Source organism: Strix uralensis, chromosome 8 (assembly GCF_047716275.1).
Source record: "Strix uralensis isolate ZFMK-TIS-50842 chromosome 8, bStrUra1, whole genome shotgun sequence".
Lineage (NCBI taxonomy): Eukaryota > Metazoa > Chordata > Aves > Strigiformes > Strigidae > Strix > Strix uralensis.
In genome coordinates this window covers 21,363,839-21,385,050 of record NC_133979.1, presented here as the reverse complement: position 1 = coordinate 21,385,050, position 21,212 = coordinate 21,363,839, and the positions used below count along the sequence as shown (strand labels likewise).

General features: G+C 38.6%; 1 protein-coding gene and 1 long non-coding RNA gene across 5 annotated transcripts in view; one reads left to right on the top strand and one right to left on the bottom strand.

Annotated features, from left to right (window-relative positions):
- The window catches only part of LOC141946571 (uncharacterized), a 72,124-nt gene that overhangs the window by 49,717 nt on the left and 1,195 nt on the right, over window positions 1-21,212 (top strand). The window contains exons 6-7 of one of the 2 annotated variants that reach the window (XR_012629875.1): window positions 9,856-10,035; window positions 16,957-17,035. This is a non-coding gene — a long non-coding RNA (uncharacterized LOC141946571). Of the gene's footprint in view, window positions 1-9,855; window positions 10,036-16,956; window positions 17,036-21,212 lie in introns of those variants that run through there. The other variant, XR_012629874.1, reaches the window with a different exon arrangement.
- Window positions 2,115-21,212, bottom strand: part of PLPPR4 (phospholipid phosphatase related 4) — a 34,371-nt gene continuing 15,273 nt past the window's right edge. For 2 of the 3 annotated variants that reach the window (XM_074876574.1, XM_074876575.1), the window contains exons 3-7: window positions 17,082-17,211; window positions 15,225-15,420; window positions 10,354-10,411; window positions 8,901-9,074; window positions 2,115-6,920 (exon numbers count right to left, since the gene is read on the bottom strand). In XM_074876574.1, the coding sequence (XP_074732675.1) occupies window positions 5,583-6,920; window positions 8,901-9,074; window positions 10,354-10,411; window positions 15,225-15,420; window positions 17,082-17,211 (1,896 nt within the window). In that variant the 3' untranslated portion in view covers window positions 2,115-5,582. Of the gene's footprint in view, window positions 6,921-8,900; window positions 9,075-10,353; window positions 10,412-15,224; window positions 15,421-17,068; window positions 17,212-21,212 lie in introns of all 3 variants that reach the window. The other variant, XM_074876576.1, reaches the window with a different exon arrangement.

The following is a 21,212-nucleotide window of genomic DNA, read 5'->3' as shown; positions in this document are numbered from 1 at the left end:
CTATTTAAATTAATCTGTTTAGCTTTCTTTATTTCTAAAGCCTGGCTTGAACACGTTAACTTTGTGTTATGTGTGTGTGTATGCACATGTATGCTGGTAGAGTTCCCTTACTTTCATTTTGAATGTGCAGTATGGAGACACTTGTTAGTTTTGTCCAATGCTTGATACATTCGGTGCTATAAGGCCTGTGAAGAGATTTTATTCATGATTTTATGAACCAGGGTTGTAATGCCTTTAAAACGCTCCTGCCAAATTAGCTGTGCACTGATCTGTCATATAAAAGGCCTTCATAAATCTATACCAAACTAATTACAGTACAGTCTTGTCTTATGTGGCTTCTTATATCAAGATCTCTGAAACTCTTAAAATCCAGCACAAAATAGATTTCAGTTTCAGTTTAATCACTCACACCCTTGAAAACTCCTTTGCATTATTAGATACAGTCATCAATCTGGATCACAGTGAGCTCTCTTAATTTAGTGATGGTGTTGCTGTAGGAAGAATGTCTAAGAGTAAGACAAGATTTGTCAGCAGAGGTAACTTCTCATCTTAGATCAAGTTTTGTAATATAACCTCTACATCAAAGGTACCCTTCAGAGGGAGACTTAATTTTTAGCCTAGCTTTAGATGTTTAAAATGTGCCTCTTAAAATGTTTTAACTAATTGTCTAGGCCCTTCTGTAGTCCATGGAATGGGCCATTCCCAGAGGAGAACTCATCAGATTTGTATGAGATGTCAGCTTTCAGCAGAGTCCCTAGCAGGATCTGTTTTACTCTCTTGCACTCCTTCCCTGCGTCTCTCTGAGCCATACCTGGGCCGTTGCTGCCCATAGCTTTCCCAGGCTACCAATATGTGTCCTAAAGGATGGGACACCATAACCTTGGTCCCTAGCCCACATGCTTCACACAGCCTCATTAAAGGCAGTCGTCTGCTGTGGCAGAGAACCTGCTGCCACACCAGCATCTGCTGGTGGCCAAAGGAGAGGCCTCTCCTGAAACTGGCTACTCATGCAGTGGGGTCAGAACATTTTCCAGCCACAGGCAGAGAGCTCTTTCAGCCACCACGGAGGGAGCAGTATCACAACTGTACGTATGCTTCCCTTCCTCTGAGAGGCGACATACTGTTTTCTGATTCTCTACTGCCCAAGGACTTCTGTCCTAAATTGTCATGAAAGACCTGGGACAGGGTTTGCCAAGTGACCCAGATTTGCACCACAGCTTGGGGTGACACCAGTCAACCCCAGCATGCCTTTGCTGGGAGCACAGCACATGTATGATGCTGCAGTGCAGTGCTGGCTGGAGGCAGCAGTGCCATCAGCTGTGCAGTCTGTCTGCCACCCCAGTCAAGGCAGGGCTAGAAGGACATGCAGCTACAAAGTGGCAGCTGCACAAAGGCCCAGGCACACGTGGGAAAGCTTCTTGGAGTGTTTGCTTTGCTGCTGTGTATTGCAGGGGCCCTGCTAGTCCCTGTGGTCCTTATTATGCCATTGGCAATGTCCGTGCATGCCTCAGCTGTAACAGTGTCTTCCATCCCAGGAACTTAGGGTCCTGCTGCTCCCCTGTTTCCAGGTGTTTCAAGACAGGCTTGGAGATAGTGTTTGCCGTTACGTACCTTGTGTGGCTTCTAGATAAGACTGTTTTTGACAGCGTGCTGCTACACATACTGTTTTTCACCAGGAAAGGTTGTATGTCACTTGATGACTCCTGCATCCTAACTTCTTACCCTGGGAAAAGCCCATCTTCTCAGGTCTGCTCCTGACACCTGCCCTGTTCTCATTCACAAATCCAAGGTGGGCCTCGCTGTGTCCAGCAGCTCTACCCAATGCTAGCAAGGTGGTTTAGAGGCATTAGGGGCTTAGCAGTGCAGCCGGTCCTGCAGAATGATCTAACAGACGTGTCCTCACATAGCCTGAAGTTCCCAATTCACTTGCTTTCTTTTTTTGTAAAATGTTTTTTGGACAGAGACAAGCTTGTTTGGACACTGTTCCTCATAACGTCTTACACCTATGCAAGGTTTTGAGGTTTCCCACTGACGACCACTTTTATGTGTCCTGAGATATAACTAATATTGAAAAATAATTTGGGAGGGAATGAGACTTTGCTTCACCACAGAGATGACTATCAATGAGGAATTTTGTCTTTATTTTCATGATGTTAGCACAATAAACTCACACAGTAGCATTGATCTGTACTTATTTAACAAAATACATTTATAGCAATTTACAAATTCTTTTCCATTTGAAAACATTGCATAACATTTTATTAAACACAATACTTTATATAGAGAATTCTCATTTAAAAACATATTTTATTTTTGAGTATTTTCTTTTCTCAGTAAAGCATAGCCTAACAAAGAAATTCGTGCCTGTTAGCAAGTAAGAAAATCAGAACACTAAGAAGATGTCACCTGTCAATTTATTTGATTAATTTTAAATTAAGGTATCAGTGGAATGTAAACAAAGAGTAATTTTACAAAAGGCTCCTTATCAAATATACATGCAGAGGTCTGAGTTCCAATGTATATATTATTACATTTCTGCTCTCTAATGCAATATAATTTGATAAGCCATTATTAAAAACAGTAGCCTTTGGCACTTTGAGTAAAAAAGAATATATCAATATTTATGTAAAGAACACAATTTCAATGATTACACAAGAGCTTTAAAATCTTTTGTTAAGAAATAGGAAACCTTAGGAAAAATATCACACTGCACTTGAAATAGTGCAGCAAGTTTTAGAGTAATAAAAGCAACACATATGCCAATATATATCTGACTAAAACCAAGGAATAAAGAACAAACACTCCCACCAGGAATCCTGCTGTTTCCAAAACAGCTAAATTGCCAGAGGGAACATTTTCTAATCTTTGCTTTATTGCCATTATTCTCCATTTCATTTTTCCATTATTTCCAGGTTCATCTACTTATGTTCTTTTCCCCTGCACTTACAAACTAACAAATGATTGCATCTTACTTCCCTGCACTGATAGGCCAACAGTGATTGTGTCTTACCCATTCCCTTAAAGCTAATCCTACCTGCTTTATCATGTACCTAGACTAAACTAAATCCAAAGAGTTTTGTTCATGACAATCCAAGTGTTTGTAATTCCTAGGAATCTTGTACAAAATTTGATATTAAATACCAAGGACTAAAGATTCATCCTTTTAAAAAGAAAAAACAAATCTTGACTTGTAAATACTAGAGTCTGAGAACATATTTCTAAAAAAATTACTCTTTTTTTTTTTTTTTTCCGGCAGCTATGATTATTTTCCCCAGCTAATGTGCCTTAAAGGGTGTCTTCAACATACTGTGTCTTTAACATACACAATATGCTGCAACCCTACTGGTTAGCTTCTTACATGTAACCTGCAGAATACTTCCTCCCAGTTACCAAATGTACGATGGGGTTGGTCTTCTATCACTAGCATGAAAAGTGCGGTCATTTCCTTAAGGACCAACACTTTTTCTCAGGACTGGGTGATGGGCAGGTGAGGGAAGCATTGCTTGACAGGGTTGGCTGACAGCACTCAGCTAAGCCTGGAGCACCTGTATAACTGGGAAGGTATATAAAGCTTTCCATTGACTCTGAATGCCTTCTATACAGATTAGCAAACACCATCCTCATACTTCTGAAGTTACTTAGGGTTGGGTTTGGGTTTGGGATTTTGTTTTGGTTTTGAGGCGTTTTTTGTGGATGTGGGGGTTTTTTTTGGTCTGTCTGTGTGTTGTGCTATTTGTCTTCTTGGGATGGGATGATTCTTCCTTCTACCTCCTATTTGGCTGGGGTAGGGTGGGCTTTTCCTCTGAGTTCTCTGGGGTAGGGTCCGTAGACAGGTTCTGACTATGTAGTATGTATCTGGTTCTCTGATACCCTAAATCAGAAGAGGACTAGAGCAAAACACTCCTCTCAAGAAGCCAGAGAAGAGACCTGATCTGCTACTACTTATTTGGTGAGGGGACCGCTAAACCATTGCCTCGCCCTCCTAGCAGGGGAGCTGGGAGGTGTCTGATAGTAGTTCTCTTTCAGGTGGAAATAATTTAAGAGAGAATGAGGAGCTGAACTGGGTGAGCACTGCCCCTGGCTTCCTTCATCGTTTAAGTCAGAGCCAAATGTAATGAGGCATTTCTTCTAGCATGCCCAGGATATGCTATGCTTATTCCTTTCAGAACTTATCCTTTCAACAATTTTTGGCAATGGAGATTTTTAGCAGGCAAATTCTTTTGTTATATTCAAAGCTCAATTTACTAAAGTAATCTGTGTTTTCTCAGGTGCGGAGACACTCCATATTCTTAGGTGCAGAAACCCTCCATATTCTTAAGTGGCAGTGGTGGGAAAAAATATAATGCTTAACAAGGCTCTGGAGGGTGTCTCAAGGGAGGTGAACAGTAGTAGTGGCACAATGCAACACTCATTCAGTGATTCTGCAATACCAAGGCATTCCATTTTTAAAGCAAAGCATAAATCCCCTAAATGATGGTGACTGGGGTGAAACTTGAGATCATTCTTGTGGCATACTAAGCAAGTGAGGTCAATGACTGCTTCTAATTGTGAGCTATGATATTAATTGGAAGCTGGTCAGGAAAGTGGCCATTTATTTTTATTTACATGGCTCACCTTTCACATTTGCACTTCTTGTGGTTATTGGTGTCCTGCATTATATGGTTAAAAACTAATAGAAAAACGGAAGGGTTGCTGAAGGACAGAATAAGAGGTTTAAAAATGTGAAATCTGAATTATTTGTAGTACTTTAAAAGACCCCTTAAAAACATAATTTAAAACAATTCTACAAGTTAGCCAACTAAGAAGCAGCCTCTTCATTAGTAGCACCTGTTCTTAAACAAAAGTTGAGCAGTAGCAGCAAAACTATTCAAAATAGATAGTTATTCCATTCTAATGGAATGTCACCCACACATTTTTTGTTGCAGTAGACATCTTAAAGAACTACACAAAACCTTTGCAATCTTTGAATGTGACAGATCCACTATAACAAAGCTGTAAATATTTCCTACGCTAAATGAATGCAGCCAGCATCATCATAGTATTAGCAATATTACTTTTAAAGTAACTGCACATCAATATGTCATGTGTTTGTAGAGTCTAATAAGTATGCATTTTTTCAAAACATGTAAAGTTATCATCAGCACCATCCTGTATTAAAGATTTGGTGCAAATTCTGCAAAGGTGAATATATACCACTGATACAGCCTTTGCTGTGAAAAATTCAGTTGATTTTGGACACATAAATAAAAAAAAAAGTTGGCACATTCAGGAAATAAAGTGTCTGTGTTCAAGACCATTGTTTTGATTGACATCATCACCCTCAGATAACGTTTTGAGTCTGAAGAAACAAGTTGCATGAAAATGTTTCACATTAGTTAGGTTCTGGCATTGTGCTTTTCCCCCCACCACATGCTTTTCACAGGCTCATGCACATTGCACATCAGCAGTGTTCAACAACAGTTGGGCTGCTGGTCAATAGTTTGGCACAACAAAGGTAAATATCAGCTCAAAACAAAGAGAGCAGAACCTGTGTCAAGATGTGTTTACTATGTGGTGGTATGGACCAGCTGATATGTCTCATCTCATTCCTTGTATGCTCGTGTCGGGGATGTGCCTTTATAGAAGATGTTTCTGGTGTTCTCTGGACTGCTCCCTCTCTCGGGGATTAAAATGATGTTACCTTTTCTTCGAAGTGTTGAGTCCCGGCTAGAAGAAATGGACAGAGTCTCTGAGCCAATCTCACTTCCCTCCACTGGTGTGACTCTTATCGTAGTGATTCCATGATGGTGATGCTCACTGTTATCTATGTTGCTCCTTTTCCTGTCTCCTGACCCATAACTGTCTTTTAAGGAGTCACAGCTCTCAGAGTCTCTGTTAAGATCATTTAGCTCATATGTCTGACGAAGGGTGACTTTTTCAGGACCTTTCCATTTCCATGATCCACTTCCTTCACCTTCTGATGGCATCTGAATTACAGGTCTGTTATTTTCTGGATGGGCCTCAACTCTGACAATGCTGCTTGGCTCATGGTCTGTCAGGGTTTTATATCTGATGGCTCCTGTACAGGTGACTGTGCTTCCCTCTGAACTCTTTGGACTGCCCTGAAGCACTCCTTGCTGCTTAGACATGGCTATTACTTGCATGATTCTTGGCTGGCTATTGCTTCTACATGCAACACTCTTCTCAGCAGCTTTCAACCATTTAGCTCTAGCTGAACTACTTTTGGGTGATGTGTTCACATTCTCCTGAGTCTCTTCAGGAATATGCACTAGCTGGGATGAGCCAGGACGTGACTGAATAGAGACCCTTGGCCCACCAGAAAGACCTGAGTTGTTACAGCCTGGTACACTGCCAGGTTGAATTTTCAGGTACTGGCTAGTTGGGCCATGATGATCACCATTTACACCCACTCTGGAGGGTTCTGAGCTTGACCTCATTTCAATAGCCCTGGGTGGTGACTGGCCAGATTCAGTCTCTATTACTTGCAGTGACAACTTTCGACTTTCATTCTTGTTCTTCCACTGGGAAAGCAGCTGTTTGGAACGGGCAGAATCCATTGACGCGTGTATTGTTGCATTTCGTCTTGCTGGATCTTCCAGTGATGGTGTGTTGACTCTTGGCAAAGTGTTGCTGAAAGTAACCATATTTTCCTTTCCCATTGGGCTTCGTGGTGTTATTATTTCTACATCAGCATTTGCTCTCTTGATATTGGTCAGAGACCCTGAATCTCTGTGGTTTCTATTCAGGATACTTTCTGTACGGTGAGAGACAATGCCATCGCTGCTGCTACCATTTTTCCCTGGCAGGATTCTGTTGGCATCTTGACTGAGGTCTGTCAAAGACCTTAGAGGTTCTCTGTGAAAATTTGGGTGAAACACATTCTCGTCACTTGGTAAGAAGTTCCCCACAGCATACAGGCCCTGATATTTGAACAGAAGCATCAACAATCAGTTATGGGAAAAAAAAGAGACATTTTAAGGTATTTTAATTTTATTCTTCTGCCTTTAAATAAATATTGAGTGGTAGAATTAGTCCAGCTTAACTGACAGGGTACACTCACTTCCCTTTCCTCACCGGTATCCTCATTCCAAATTCTGCCCTCAATCTGGTACGTCTAGATATATATGAAGTAGTCTCAGTAAAATAACTAGGGCACATAGTTCATGGCAATAAATAGTTGAGGAAAAGATTTAGCCGCCCTCAGTTTTCTTCATTATATAAAGCGACAGATACAGCTGAAGAAAGAATGTTTGGTTACAAAAATAACAAAATAAATGTTTGCAGTCTTCTAGGCAAAGCTATTTTACATCTACGCTACTGTCTGCTCTGATTTACTGGATCTTATTACAGCTTGAGTTGTTCTGTGCTCTGTGATTCTGCCCTTTCTACTGCATAATAACAGTGTAATACAATATCTACATGATAGAACAATTTATCAACTTTAAATCAATTGCTTCCCAAGCTACGGAGAACTGTAACAAAATTTAGTTATACATTTTCTTATTCTGCAGACTCACTGTAAAATGGTATCATTTTAAAAAGACTCCACTGAGAATATTCCAGGAAAGGGTCAAATGCCTGACTCAATCACTTAGGTTACTTGTTCTTTACACCCCTTTCAGGGTTATTTGTAGTTTCACATTATTTCCCCTGCCTTTCCTCTTATTGGTGTGTAGTTTTCAGGGCAGATTTACTGGCTATTGGGTATCCAGGACAATGTATCCTCTGATATATGTTGTCATGCAACTGTATATGGAGAAGACCTAACAAAGAGCATACTTGTTTGTGGATTTCAAACATGGGAACAACAGCTCCATTTATGAGAGCCTACAACAGCTTAATCATTTAAAATAATATTCTCAACAGAGTGCCTTTCTACTCACCGTGCAATCACAGAAACTGACTTTATTAGCTCGTGGGGTTTCTATTATCTGCCCTGGTTGCTGTTTCTTCTGCCACTATGAAAGACATTTTTCCCCTAGTCACCTTTGTAGACCATCTGCATGTACCTTAGATTATCTTATCACAGAAAAAAAGGGGGATAGGATATGAACTTATTTTAGTATTATACTAAAATTCATCATTGACTTCTTATGGGTCAAAAACGTTCCACTGGCTGTTCACCTGCCCACACTGGATTGTCAATAGAAGTTCCTGATTGCTCACAGGCACTTGGGCTGACACTGTGCTGAACAGCTAGGGCAGCAACAGTCATGTTGGAGACATGCTGAGAGCAGCAAGCAAAAGTAAATGCTTGATGAGCTTCCTACTGACATACAAACGGGCCTATCCTACATACTCCCTTCCAGGACCCTTCCAAGGTGCTCCATCTGTTTCAACCCGCTCCAGAGGAAAAGCATAGGAATAACCTGGCTTGGGCATCCTATTTCGCCTGCGTAATTTCCCCAGGAGCTCCAAAGACTCGCAAGGGTGTAATATTGCAGGTTCAGCAATTTACTCACCTGAGTTGCTACATGTTAATTCAACCATTTTTTTGAGATCATAAAGCTAACGTTGGCAGTATAAACACAGGCTGGCAACAAACACCAATTAATCCAATATTTTTCTTCCATTATGCTTGTAAGTGTGGAGTAGAAAAGATGAGTATCTTTAAGTATTTAATGAAGCACATAATGTTAGAGCTGTTTCTGTATACAATGCCAGATGATTATATACCACTTTGTGCACTGTTATGGCACTTTAAACTGCAATGAATATTTGCTTTTTCCTGTTTATTTTTAAAGTGATTACCCCCAACATCATCATCTTCAACACATTTTGACTATGTTTTTAATTATGGCACGTGACCATGATGAAAGGTTTTCATAAAAAATACCAGTACTCTTATTATAGCCTTATCAGTTTTATTTGCTAAAACTTAACTACGTGAATATATTTACCAAATAGAGAGCAATTCCTCCTCCTATGAGAAAGCCACAGTAAACATCAACTGGATGATTCTTATACTGGGTGATACGAGTCAGACCACATATAATTCCACAGATGATAAAAGCAAAGACCAAGAGTGGTTTCAGAAGTTTTGAGGAGTCTGTTAATGTAGAATTGAAGTACATCTTGAAAAAAGAAAGAAATGAAGAAGCAGTTGAAGAAACTTAAATTTACCTAAGAGGATTTCTTGTGTTCAACGTTTCTTTCACACACAGATCACTATTACACAGTAATATTGCAAATTGTCAGTTTAATTTTATTTTACAGCCCTGTTAAAATTTGCTTACTTACTGTAGGAAGATCTGACATCACAAGGAATGGATTTCCAGAAGCATAGGCAGTGTTGCTTATTGACATCAATTAGGATAAGGATTTTATTCCTAAATACTGTTCACAGTCAGAGCCTAAATGTTCTGTAAATGTGACTAAGGAGACACCGCTTCTGAAATACAGAAGCCAGATGTCATGCCAGATGAAAGCAATAACCTGTTCTAACAAAAGCTAGCACCAGATGCTTTAGAGAGTAATTTCTCAACTGGGGGCCATGATGTCAGGGAGGTCACAAGAATTAAGTGGAGGTGGTTCATCAGTATTATTCCAAGTTGTGGCCTTTCCCTGAGTAGAATAAATACTGGCAAGCTCCCAGTACATGCACAATACCATTATCTAATTTGATTAACTGGTTGTTATTGTTGTTTTTCTCTGATTTTTACAGCATGAGTGATGGAATTATGGAATTACTTCTTTTTTATTTTTTAAAAACTTCAAGTAAGTGGTCATTCATACAAACATTGTAGCCCATGAAGAAATGTCATTGGTCAGATGTGGAAAATCAGCTGTGATTGCTGCAGCATGTCCTACAATTCGCTGCTAGTTACTGATGTTTTTTATTCACTTCCTTTGCAGTAGCACCTTGGAGGCCTCTGGGAGTGATTGTGCCAGTTCATCTATGCTGCAATTCTATGGAGGTCAAATGAAACTACATCACATAAATGTTTGTTCCTTAATGCCTCAAGTTTAAAAGCAGCAAGTCAAGTGAAGACAGCAATAAAGAAAAGGCAGAACACATAAAGGTTAATTTGAATGGTAAGTTAAAATATCACCCTGTAAGACAGATAAGCACTGCATTTTACATGTGAATAATATGTGGCACCAAATATACTTTAACATTACACTTTTTGTTGCTTCTTAACAAAGGATGTGAAGCAGCTGAATCTTTTCTGTATTCTTAACACAGCTGGTTTTATTTTAGTTGTTAGTAGTTTTATTTTGCTTTCAAACTGGGAAGATAAAAACTTATATCCATCCAAGATATCCAGGCAACACATCACTTCACAATATACAGCAAATAACTTGCTGACTTTTGTCTTGTATAAATGAAAATGAACAGAGTTGGTTACTCACCGAAATGTACACTGCTGCAAAGGCTGCCAGGGTGGCATGTTGAGAAGGGAATGACTTTCTGCCAAGGAAGGACACTCAAATTATGCTTCTTATTTCAAATACACTGTGCTAGTGTTCACTTGAAAAAAACACTGGGTGGTACAGTCATTTTCAGCTTACACTTTCTAAGCAATATATGACTGATCAGCAATGTTTAATTTCTAAATTTCTTTTCTATAATCTGGAGAAAGGACCAATGTTGATGAAATGCCTTTATTTTGAAGTAACTATTTAGCACTAAATTCTTTTTGTGTACTAAGAAAAGTGTGTGTACTAAGACAGTGGGAACGAGCTAAAGACCTGAATGCTTGAGAGAAATTATATGTTTATTTCTATAAATAAATTTCCATAATAACTTTTCAGTAAGTACCTAATTATACAACATATTTAATGCATGAACCTTGACCTTATGATTATTCTTACTGACTTCACTTGGACTCTTTTCAAAGTAAGGACTCATACACTTTGATAATCAGGCCCTAACTTCAGCAACTGAATTCATCATTTTCATGCCCCTGCTTTGTTGCTCTAATAAAGGGGGGATAACAGGGTGACATTCTTCTCAGAGGGGGGCAAACTACATCTTTATTTGCTATGTCTACAGGTTTATTTTTAAAATTTCAGCATTTTATAACATGATAAGAGTGAATGGAGCACAAGAACATGGAGAGGGCATTTTAAGAGTTACTGGAGCCCTTCCTGAAGCCCAGAACAAGAGGGTAAATGAAAATATGTCCAAACTGTGCAAGACAGGCAGTATCAGGTCTATTTTTGAAATTGCTGAGGGCTGCCTGCTGCCATTGAAAACCTGGGGACTAGAATGATGTGGACTAGATCTTGAGTCAGAAACTACAGATAAGAAAATGAAAAGTGACAGCTTAGCCTCTACTTCTCTGACCAAGAAAAGGAGGTTTTGTGTAAGTAGAAGCTGCACAGAATGAGGCCCTCAACATTTTAACATTTTTCTTCTTATAGACCCATTTCAATCCTCTAAAAACAACAAAAGTAAAGTGATGGGAAGATGAAGGAGAGATCTTTACACAGTAGAGGGAAAATCTTAGCTGGGTGTGGATTCAGTAACACCTGTTCCACAGCGAACATCTAGCTCACAGTTTGTAGAAGCTCTAAAAAATTTTTATGACCTCTGAGCTCTAGATGTAAGATGCACTGAAGATGTATAGCAGTTTATATCTGTACATTTATCTCCTTAAAATGGCATGGATATGTATTGTAACGTGCTGGCTGTCTTGGTGAAGAAGGGTATGTGTATCTTGCAGCCCCAGCAGCCACGCTCATCTGAGAAACCTCAGCTTGGGCTAAGTACTTGAACAATGATTCAGCTTTGCAGATGGGTCTTGCCCACCTTAACTGGGATCCATGTATAGCCATTTTCTGGCAGCACCTGAATTACCTAGTTTAAAACAGCAAAGACTGCAACATAGTCCTTTACCTTTAGACAAAAACATTTTTATGCAAAGCAGCAGAGTCTACTTTCTAAAGTTCTTTCCTATGTATTTTGCCTTGTCTTTTCTAAATAACTCACTGGCAATTAGATGTGTGCATGTAGTTCAATGTGAATGCCACACGGCTGACCTGAATTTGAGCCCATGGCTCCAGCAGGTTCATGACTGGCCAAGATGAAATCAGCATGATTCCTTTTTTGTTTCTAAAGACAGACCTAAATTATTCTTCTTCTTTCCTCCCCCTGCCTCTAACCTTTCACAAATAGTATCCCTGGGGATCAAGTTCAGGGTTGAGGACAGGAGGATGACATCAAAAAAATGTAAATGTTTATAACGGCTAATCAGCTCCTTTACCCTGTGCAGGTTTTAGTGGAAGCATAAATCTACTTACAGTCTCTGTGGAACTAATGGATAGATTTGATTTGATGAATTTTAGTACCACTCAGAACTTAACTTTAATTTGATGGCATTTTTATAGTATGTAAGGTGTGTCATTATGCTACAGTCAATTTTATCTTTATTCTACTTTCTATTCATATGCTTTCAGGGCAAGCACAGCATGTTACAGACTAAATGCACTGTGTACTCTCTAATAGTGACACTGGTTTTGGTCCTCTATTTGTTACATTTTAATCTAAAATGAAAATAATTAAAGCTAAAAATATGTAGTCTTTTTGTATGGCTCTGTATTGAAAAGGTGAACAAAGGTCTCAAAGAAAACATGTCCTGAACTCAGAAGGCAGTGTATCACTCCAAATGCTCATGCATGAGGATGTGTAGAAAGGGAACAATGATGAGAAAGAGTCATGCTGACAGAGTCATACTGAGTCAGAATATCAGAAATGATAGAGGATAGAGAACTCACTGAAGATCTGAACAGAAATGACTGAAAAGGCTCTTTGAAGAGAAATACACGAAAGGATGGACAAAGGAAACCACTGTATATGTGGGGGTCTTGCAGAAAATTATTTCATATAATCATCTGGATAATTATGTATTCTTCTCTATACTTTTCATAGGGGAGTCTAGAGGCAAATTTCTGGAGCCAGAGTTTCTGAGAAGTACAAATAAAAAATTAAGACCATTAGCAATCTCAGAAGAATAAGTCCCTTACAAGCTGAAATGACTGAAGTCAAATTAACCTCCTAGGCTGGAGAAGTTATACTGTAACTCCTATAGTAGATGACTGAAGGAAGTATTGAGCCAGTAACAAGGGCTGATCACTCTGGTATAGTTTGAGACAGGCGTAGGAAGCAACAATTTAATAAAGGAAAAATACAGTAAAATTGAATTAAGGAAAAACTGAGGGTAGTGCCAGAATATTATAGATCACCAAATGTATCCTCTGTGATGGGAATAAATTTGAAATATCAATATATTGTCATCTTCCTAAAGAAACACAAACACACAAAACCTGATTGCTTAGTCTTAATATGTTACAACTAATTTAGCTGTTCTTTGGAAGTGATGATATTTAAACTTAGGAGTGATCAGTGATTTTGGAATGGCTACAGGCAGTCAATTCAGAGCAGTAAGCATCATATTTGAGATGATAATGAAATGGATAAGATGTAATCATGACAATTTTTCTGCCTGCTCATGTGTAAAGCTACACTGATTTCCCTGGGACACCATGTAGGTACAGGATGCTGCTTGCAAGCATCAGGCTTCAATGGCAGTATCCCAGTAACAGCAAATGGTTATGGGAAAAGAGACAGTGAGGTGAAGGCTGATACTGTAATCCTGGTTATGCCTTTCACCACAATTACTGTCACCAAATTATTTGGGCCAAATAGAGCTACAATCCTTCATTCCAGCTCCAGATCAAGCCCACATACATAAATTGCAAAGATATGGCAAATTAGTCAATGCCCGCTAGACGTATTTAAGACCAAATGCATCAAATAATTGAGGGTCTTTAAACATCAGTGAAATTGGTTTGTCCCAGTGAAAGGAGACAGATTATGAGATTGCTGGAAGATACTTAAAAAGTGAATGATTTGATGATTCCCAAGTGTGTTGACCATTGAAATAAATGGAAAAGCAAACAAACTGGGGATGAAATGCCTTAATAGATGGACAGAACATTTTAATAATATCCATGTGACAAAAATGTAATGCCATGAAGCATAAAGTTAAAACAGAAGCTAGTATCTGGGGCTGCATACAGAACAAGAAAGGAGTGCAAAGCTTTGGTGAAGTGGATGTGACAGAAGTAACACAGCTTCATGTCTACTAATCAGGTGCACAGAGAAATTAGGCAGCTGAGTCAGAGACTGAAATTGTAGTCATTTCAAGCATTCTATAATTTTGCTGTAACTTTTTTTGAGAGCAGGAGATTAAAAAAAGCACCAAAATTTTGAAGGACTGCAAAACATTCAAACATTCAATGACTAACAGGCAATAAAGGTTAACCTGGTGTGGAAGAGATACAGAAGACTGCTGTAGTCAGTGAAGAGCTTCATGACTTCTCAGTAGTGTAGTTCTTATATTTAGGACACTTCATACTAATGAAGGCCTTGAACTAACAAGTAGCAGATGTATTGGAACAGTACAATTTACTGACTTAGACCTTCAGATTCCTTGTTTAAATCTATGACCTGTCATCAGTAATTGAATTATCACTATTTTGTCATATCAAGCTTGTTTAGAATTAAGATACATGATCTGGTTTATATCTCGACTGATACGCATGTCCAAAACCTGCTATTGTAAACAATTTCTCTCCTGGTTACCTAAGTAGGAAGGCTAAAGACTAAATGATCAAGGAGGATAAACCACCAGTTAGAAATACTATGAAAGAAAAGGCATGTGTTTGGGAACACACAGATTTGCACTGTTGTGGTCTTTCCTCTAATAAAGGGATTTTTTTCAATGTTGTCAATACAAAAAACTTAATCAACTAAAGAAACAGAAAACAAACTCCTCCAACAAATCCCCAAACCACACCTCACAAATTAAGACCAAAATGCCAGAACAGTAATGGATGTTACACAGAGGTCTCAGATAAAGTACTTTCTTTGCTGACTTCTTCCCCTGCCTGTTATGGGCAGATCCCACCAGGAAAAGCAGTAGAAGCTATACATATTAATAATTGTGTAGGAAATTGTCTCCTTTGAAGGAGGGAAAGTAACTAGCTACTAATGACTGTACTTCAGAATCTGACAAAGTCTTCCAAGCCCACTGTTGGCCTAATATCTTTATACAGAAAATTGAACATCATTAAAAAGACACTTATGCCTCACCTTTGTTATAGAAAACTGACAAAACTAATTCAGACTTTAACTAGGAAAAAAATCTTGAAACTGGGAGAGAAAATAAAAAAGAAATGAATACTTTAAAATGTACACAATGAAGGATAGAACCAACCTTCCAGCATTAATAATATTGGGATCAGCTCCTGAGCAAATATCTTCCACAACATATGAATTCTCTGAGCAGGACACATTTAAGGATGTATAGTTAGGCTTGCAAACAGTCAGGAAATATGGTGCCTGATATCCTGTTGATAGCTGTATAATATCAGTAACAAGAGCAGTAGAACAAAGGCCAAACACATGAACACCTAGGAAAGAAATCAGTAGAGGTTGTTAACTTTATTATAAGCATAAATTAGATGAATTAATTGTGACAAAATACATTCAACAGAATTCTGGTGGCTTGTGTCATTTGATGTGAGAGACTTTAACGGAAGAATAAGATGTATTTTTTTATGAAAGCTTATTGCAAAGTTGAATTCTTTAATGTAAAATTATTTACGCTTGTTTTCTTCCTGTTGATATTTTACATTGTGTTTTGATGGCTTGATGTCCTCCAACATCTTTTCATAAAAGTGAACTACACTGGACCTGCTTCAATTTGGAAAGCAGTTTTCTGAACTGACTAAAGGACAGCCAACTATTTGAGGAGAGCATATGTCCTCATCCAGTACTGGGATACAGCTGCCCATTAGATCACTGCTCTGAGGACCTGTTCTCTTTTTATCACTGAGGACTTGTCAGCTGGCAATGCCTCTGGCTATCTTCACACCTCTGATATTTCTTGAGTATCAAGTCCTTGCCATGAATCCAAATATTTAAGTCTTTTTGGTAACTGATCAATGTTTCTGTCTGGTTAATAATGCCAAATTCATAAGACAGTTGAAGTAAATGCAGTTGTTTTACTGAGCATTTTCAACTGCTATTCCCCTGAAGATTTGCCTCTAATTCCCTTCTTGTATTCATATAAATAGATTTATTTTTCATTTTAAAAGTGAAAGAATGCTAAAGTCATTAAAATATGAAAGCATCTGTGAATTCCTAGTATGAATCAAGAATGAAATTCATGCATCTTTGAGCTTGTCTTTTTTGGTGATGGAATGGGATGTCATACAGAAGAAGAAGTGGAGAGCATGGCGTATCTTACAGTCCTCCTTGCTCATGTAATCTACCACCCCCTCTGCTCACCTCCTCACTGCTGCTCTTAAGAGGATGCTCTACTGGTTATAGACTGTATAACCTCTCCGTTTGCCACACTACAGAAGGCTAGTGTACCAGATTTTCAGTCTGCTGTCCTGCAGGTTGTCTTTGTCTAGCCTGCCCTTTCTAATGAAAGATTTCTGGAACAGAGAAAACCTTTCCTTTAGCCACTCATTGGTAGAGAAAATTAACTGTAAGAAGGGGAACAAAGGGCAGTTGCCTCTTCAAGTTCAGTTTTTGTAAATGACAATTAAAACAAAGTAAAATAAAACAATTCAGTTCCTCTCTATCATTAGGTTGCCAGGTTCTAGCTCTTTTCCAAGAGGTAGATAAACACATCCCAGAAAAAGAATGTCAAAACTACTGAGAGTTTCTGTCAGGTTTTTACTGTCACGCTGAATACTGTGTCAGGTGGGTTGAATCCTGATGCTGCACTGAAGACAGGCAGGGGAAACTATACACTGAAACCACTGAAAGGAAGCCAGCTCAAGGTGGGCAGAGAAGGAAAACCAAATTATTCTTTTAGAAACACTGACAATAGTACAGGAGAGGAAAGGGGAAATGGAGAGTGTAGATGCTGCATTACTGAGCATGGGGCTGTTCTGTCGCTCCATTTGACAATTTCTTCTCATGTTTTTTGGCAGAAGATGATCTATGCCAGTGACAGCCCTGCATTGTTCTGAAAGGTTGTTTCAGAGAAGAAAACCTGCATGGTGAAAACTGAATGTATATGGAAAGCTCTGCTTTGTGACTAACATTTGAAACCCACCAACAAATCTGACAGCTCTTCTAAGAAAAGAATTGAAGTTGCATCCTCCTGCATTAATATTGGCCTCTGTTCCAATCCCATTTCTTCTTTTGGACAGGCAACAGTAGAGAATTCCTTCTCCTATCATTATCTGCAATGACAAAGGAGCCGTTAAATTAAATGTAGCAGTTACTCAGAAAACACTGATTGAATTTAAAGGGCTGAAATATAACTGTACTACAACCGATGCCATCCACTGACATGTACTTGCCTTTAAAAGATTTGTACCAATATGTAAACATTCAGTAATGGAACTTAGCCTGAGTGAGGGTAGGCAAGAATGTGGCACTGAAATAAAATGCAAGTGGCATACAGTACAGAGTGCTCAGTGGAATCGGGGTCTTGATCCACAGCTGAAATTTGATGCTTCTACAATAAAAACATAATAATTAGAAGATATCTCCTCTAAAATAATCCAGAGCCACTGCAATATCTTAGTGCTCCTAAGGTGGTTTTAGCACTCAGTCTTGGCCTCAAGCCTAGCAATCCCTTGCAGCTTCTAATTATGTGGCAGCCTGCTCTTCTGTATTTGTTTAATTTGGCTTGGGTTTTAACCAGATCCACAGCAGTAGAAAAGGTTCTGTCCTTATGGTCCCTCTGAACACACCAAGCAAAACAGACAATGACTGAAGCCCTAGACAAGAGTTTAGAATAGAAGTAAAGAGAAGAATATAAATGAAAAAAAAAATGGTGTTACTGGCTGGAAAATCCAGATCCATTTATACATTTGCAGTCTCAGGTTTGATTGTTTTCCCTGTTAAATAGTGCAGCAACTTGGAAATCTGCATAGGGTTTGTACAGAGTTCAGAATAAGGGTTGGGTTGAAATACTGAAATTAATGAGGCAGTTTTCATCACTAAGAGGAGATTCACCTTGTCTATCCGCAGATGCATTGAAAACTAATATATACGATGCACAAGGCTGACAATGCAGTGAGATGCTAAATAATCTGAATTACACTGAATCTGCTGTTATTACCAGTGAAGTTTGTGCATGTTAAGACCCCTCCCCCTAGGAGAAGGGAGATGCAATGGACAATCTTAGCCTGCTCTTTTTTAGCTAAAGGTTTTATAAATTGAAAGTTCCTTCCTTTGCCAGAAATATTGAAGTAGTGAAGGTTGTCTAATTACATGGAAAAGTCAGTGGAAAGGGTTATTTAAGGAATTTTAATTAGATGAGAACTGTGGTCAGTATTATCTGTCTCCATTTGATCAATTTACAGCTGAAACTTTTGGAGAAATCAGTAGTATTTCAAACTTGAAAAATAGAGAAACGCAAATAGTTTTTAGCCAAGCTCTAGGAAATATCTGGCACAGGGAAAAACACCAGAGAGATAGATTAGCTTGTGTGATAGAGGAGAAAATTAGGAAACAGCAAGGCCTATGTCAAGGAAAATTCAGAGGCTGGTATTTCCAAGGAAACAAACTCAAGCAGTAGAGGAGGCAGTAGGACCGAAACTGCCAGCAGTGAATTCTTTCCTTGTGAATTGATTTCCCAAATCAATGTGATCTAATTTCCTGGTGATCTCTGTTAGAAAGCACGTTGTTACCCTTAAGTAGGTTTTTAGTCAGTGGCTGACAAGGGTTTGAACCTACACTGATATGATTAAATAACTGGTACTAACATTTTTGAATGAATAACTAGAAAGAAAATACGTCAGAGGATAAGATTCAGAGTTCCTTGGAGCAAATGGAAGTCATGTTGCAATTCAGGTATATCTATATTCCAGACATAAAGTATCCATGTTGGTAATTTCATACAAGTCCAGTTGTTCCACACTGAAGTCTCCTGTGGTTTATAAATACATATAGAAAATTTCATATATGCCACAAGCTATAAGACATATGTCAATCATACAGGTAGTAATTTTCTGTAGCACTTCAGGGCTACAGAACAGACCTGGTTAAAAGCAATTGCTGCTCACTAATAATGAGCAAAAAAACCCAAAGGAAAAAAAAACCAACCATAAATCCCCAAATCCACACAGATCCTTGTGTAATAACTGCTTGGGAAAATAAATTACAAAATGCTAGATTTGTTGTAAAAAAAATGACTATAAAGTGAATAGATTTAATACGTTCTCCAGTCTTGAGAAAAACTGAGTATATCAACAAAAACAATATAGAAAAAAATTAAGTCCTAGTCTAATATTTATATAAGGCTTTAAGAAGGGATTGAGACTAGAATTTGCCTGTCTTCTTGCCGCCCCCCCCCCCCCCCGGTTTTTTTTCCTATTTTTTTCTTATTTACACTCTTTGGAAATATTTAAAATGTGGCTTAATCACACCTGTATTTTATTGAGTCTTGATGACCTTCTGCCTCATACTGCAGCAAGTACATGAAGTGCAGACAGAGGCTAGCATATTACTGGAGATCCTCAATTCCTCACATAGTTCATGCTTTCTTTTCTATATTTTACAGGTTTTATAAAGTGTAATTCATTGAAATGTTATGAAAACTAAATTATAAAATGCTAAACTCTAAAAGATGACAGTGGCACAATTGTAATTTTTTTGTGTTGAGCTTCAGTGGCCTATTTTTCCAATGAAGAAGGGGAGAATTGGATAAAAAAACCCTAGTGTTTTACTTCAGAAGTGGTATTGAATAATAGAGAGCTGATGCTCTACACCATCTTCAGTGCCTTTTGTTAAAGGAGGTTGTGTATTTCACACTATCAGAGCCCATTCTCTAACTAATACAAGCATCACATTCATGCTCACACGAATACAAATGAACTACACCTTCCTAAGGCTTGCAGCTTTTAAGCAGTTGTAATTTGAAGCCTCAGGATTTGCTTTCTTTACTGATCTTACGTTTGATAGACATGCTCAAGTTTGGGTTTGGTTAGTTGTCTGTACTGCTGGTAGGAGAATGATTCAAGCAAGAATAACATTATTGCATAATTTCACAGAATGATCTAGGTTGGAAAAGACCTTGAAGATCATTCAGTCCAACCATCAACCCAACATTAACAGTTCCCAGCTACACCATATCCCTCAGCGCTATGTTGACCCGACTCTTAAACACCTCCAAGGATGGGGACTCCACCACCTCCCTGGGCAGCCCATTTTTTTTCATGCAATGCTGAAATAATTTAGCTGTAATTAAAGCCCTTAATAAACCCTCCATAATGACGTGGGCATCTTTCATCTCAGTTGAAGGTGCTTGATATTACCTAGGCTTGACATAAACTCTCTGAAGTAACAGTCGGCTTTTACCCCTCTACTGTGGCCCAAGTGAGCCTGTATAGATTCCTTCTATGGTTATCTCAGGAAAGTCTACTTTGTTGTTACCAGAAACACTGTCTAAACTTAAGAAACCCAGCCAAACTGCAATACCACCAAGTTTTGGTTCTATCACAGTATTTGGTGTTTGCTGCAAGCATCTGCACCAGGAACACTGAGAGTCTTAGTTCTCAGTTCCTAAATGAGTACAATTTTTAGCCTGATGGTTGTGCAAAACCCTTCAAAAATGGTTTCTAAAGCAACCAAAATCAATCACAGTAAGAAGAGTTCAGATTAAAAAAAGACAAAAAACATCCTGGAAAGCAAAGAGACAACAGCACTTGATTTCTATATGGGAATCACATTTTATAGATTTTGTAATTGCAAATTGGCTAGTGTTATAAAAGGAATGAACTGGTTGAATTTAAGGGAATTCAGAGTAGCTGGCAGCAGAAATATATTTGCAGCTGGCCTTAGAGAAGTGCCTAGCCGAGATGGCAGTCATTGCTGTCAGGGGAGAGAAGAGACCCTTTCAGAAGGTTGATTCAGCTTTTTAGGTGCATGGAATCACCCACTCAAGGTGAATTTCGCTCTCCATTTGCCAAACAGGAGTGGTGTGAGAATGAGGCTCCTATCTGAGCTGCCTAAAATCAGATACAATTAAGTCCCTCTAGTATGGTAAAAGTCTCTAGATTTCTTTTTATTTGACACAGCAATTGCAGCAAGAACAAAAGATGAATTAAAAAACCTAAGGTAATTAGCCTGGATGACACTCTGCAGCCTAACTGAAACCAAAGGAGCTATTTTCTTTATGCCAACTGAAACTCTGTTCAGAATCTTTAATAAGTGACAGTGGCACCTCAAACTT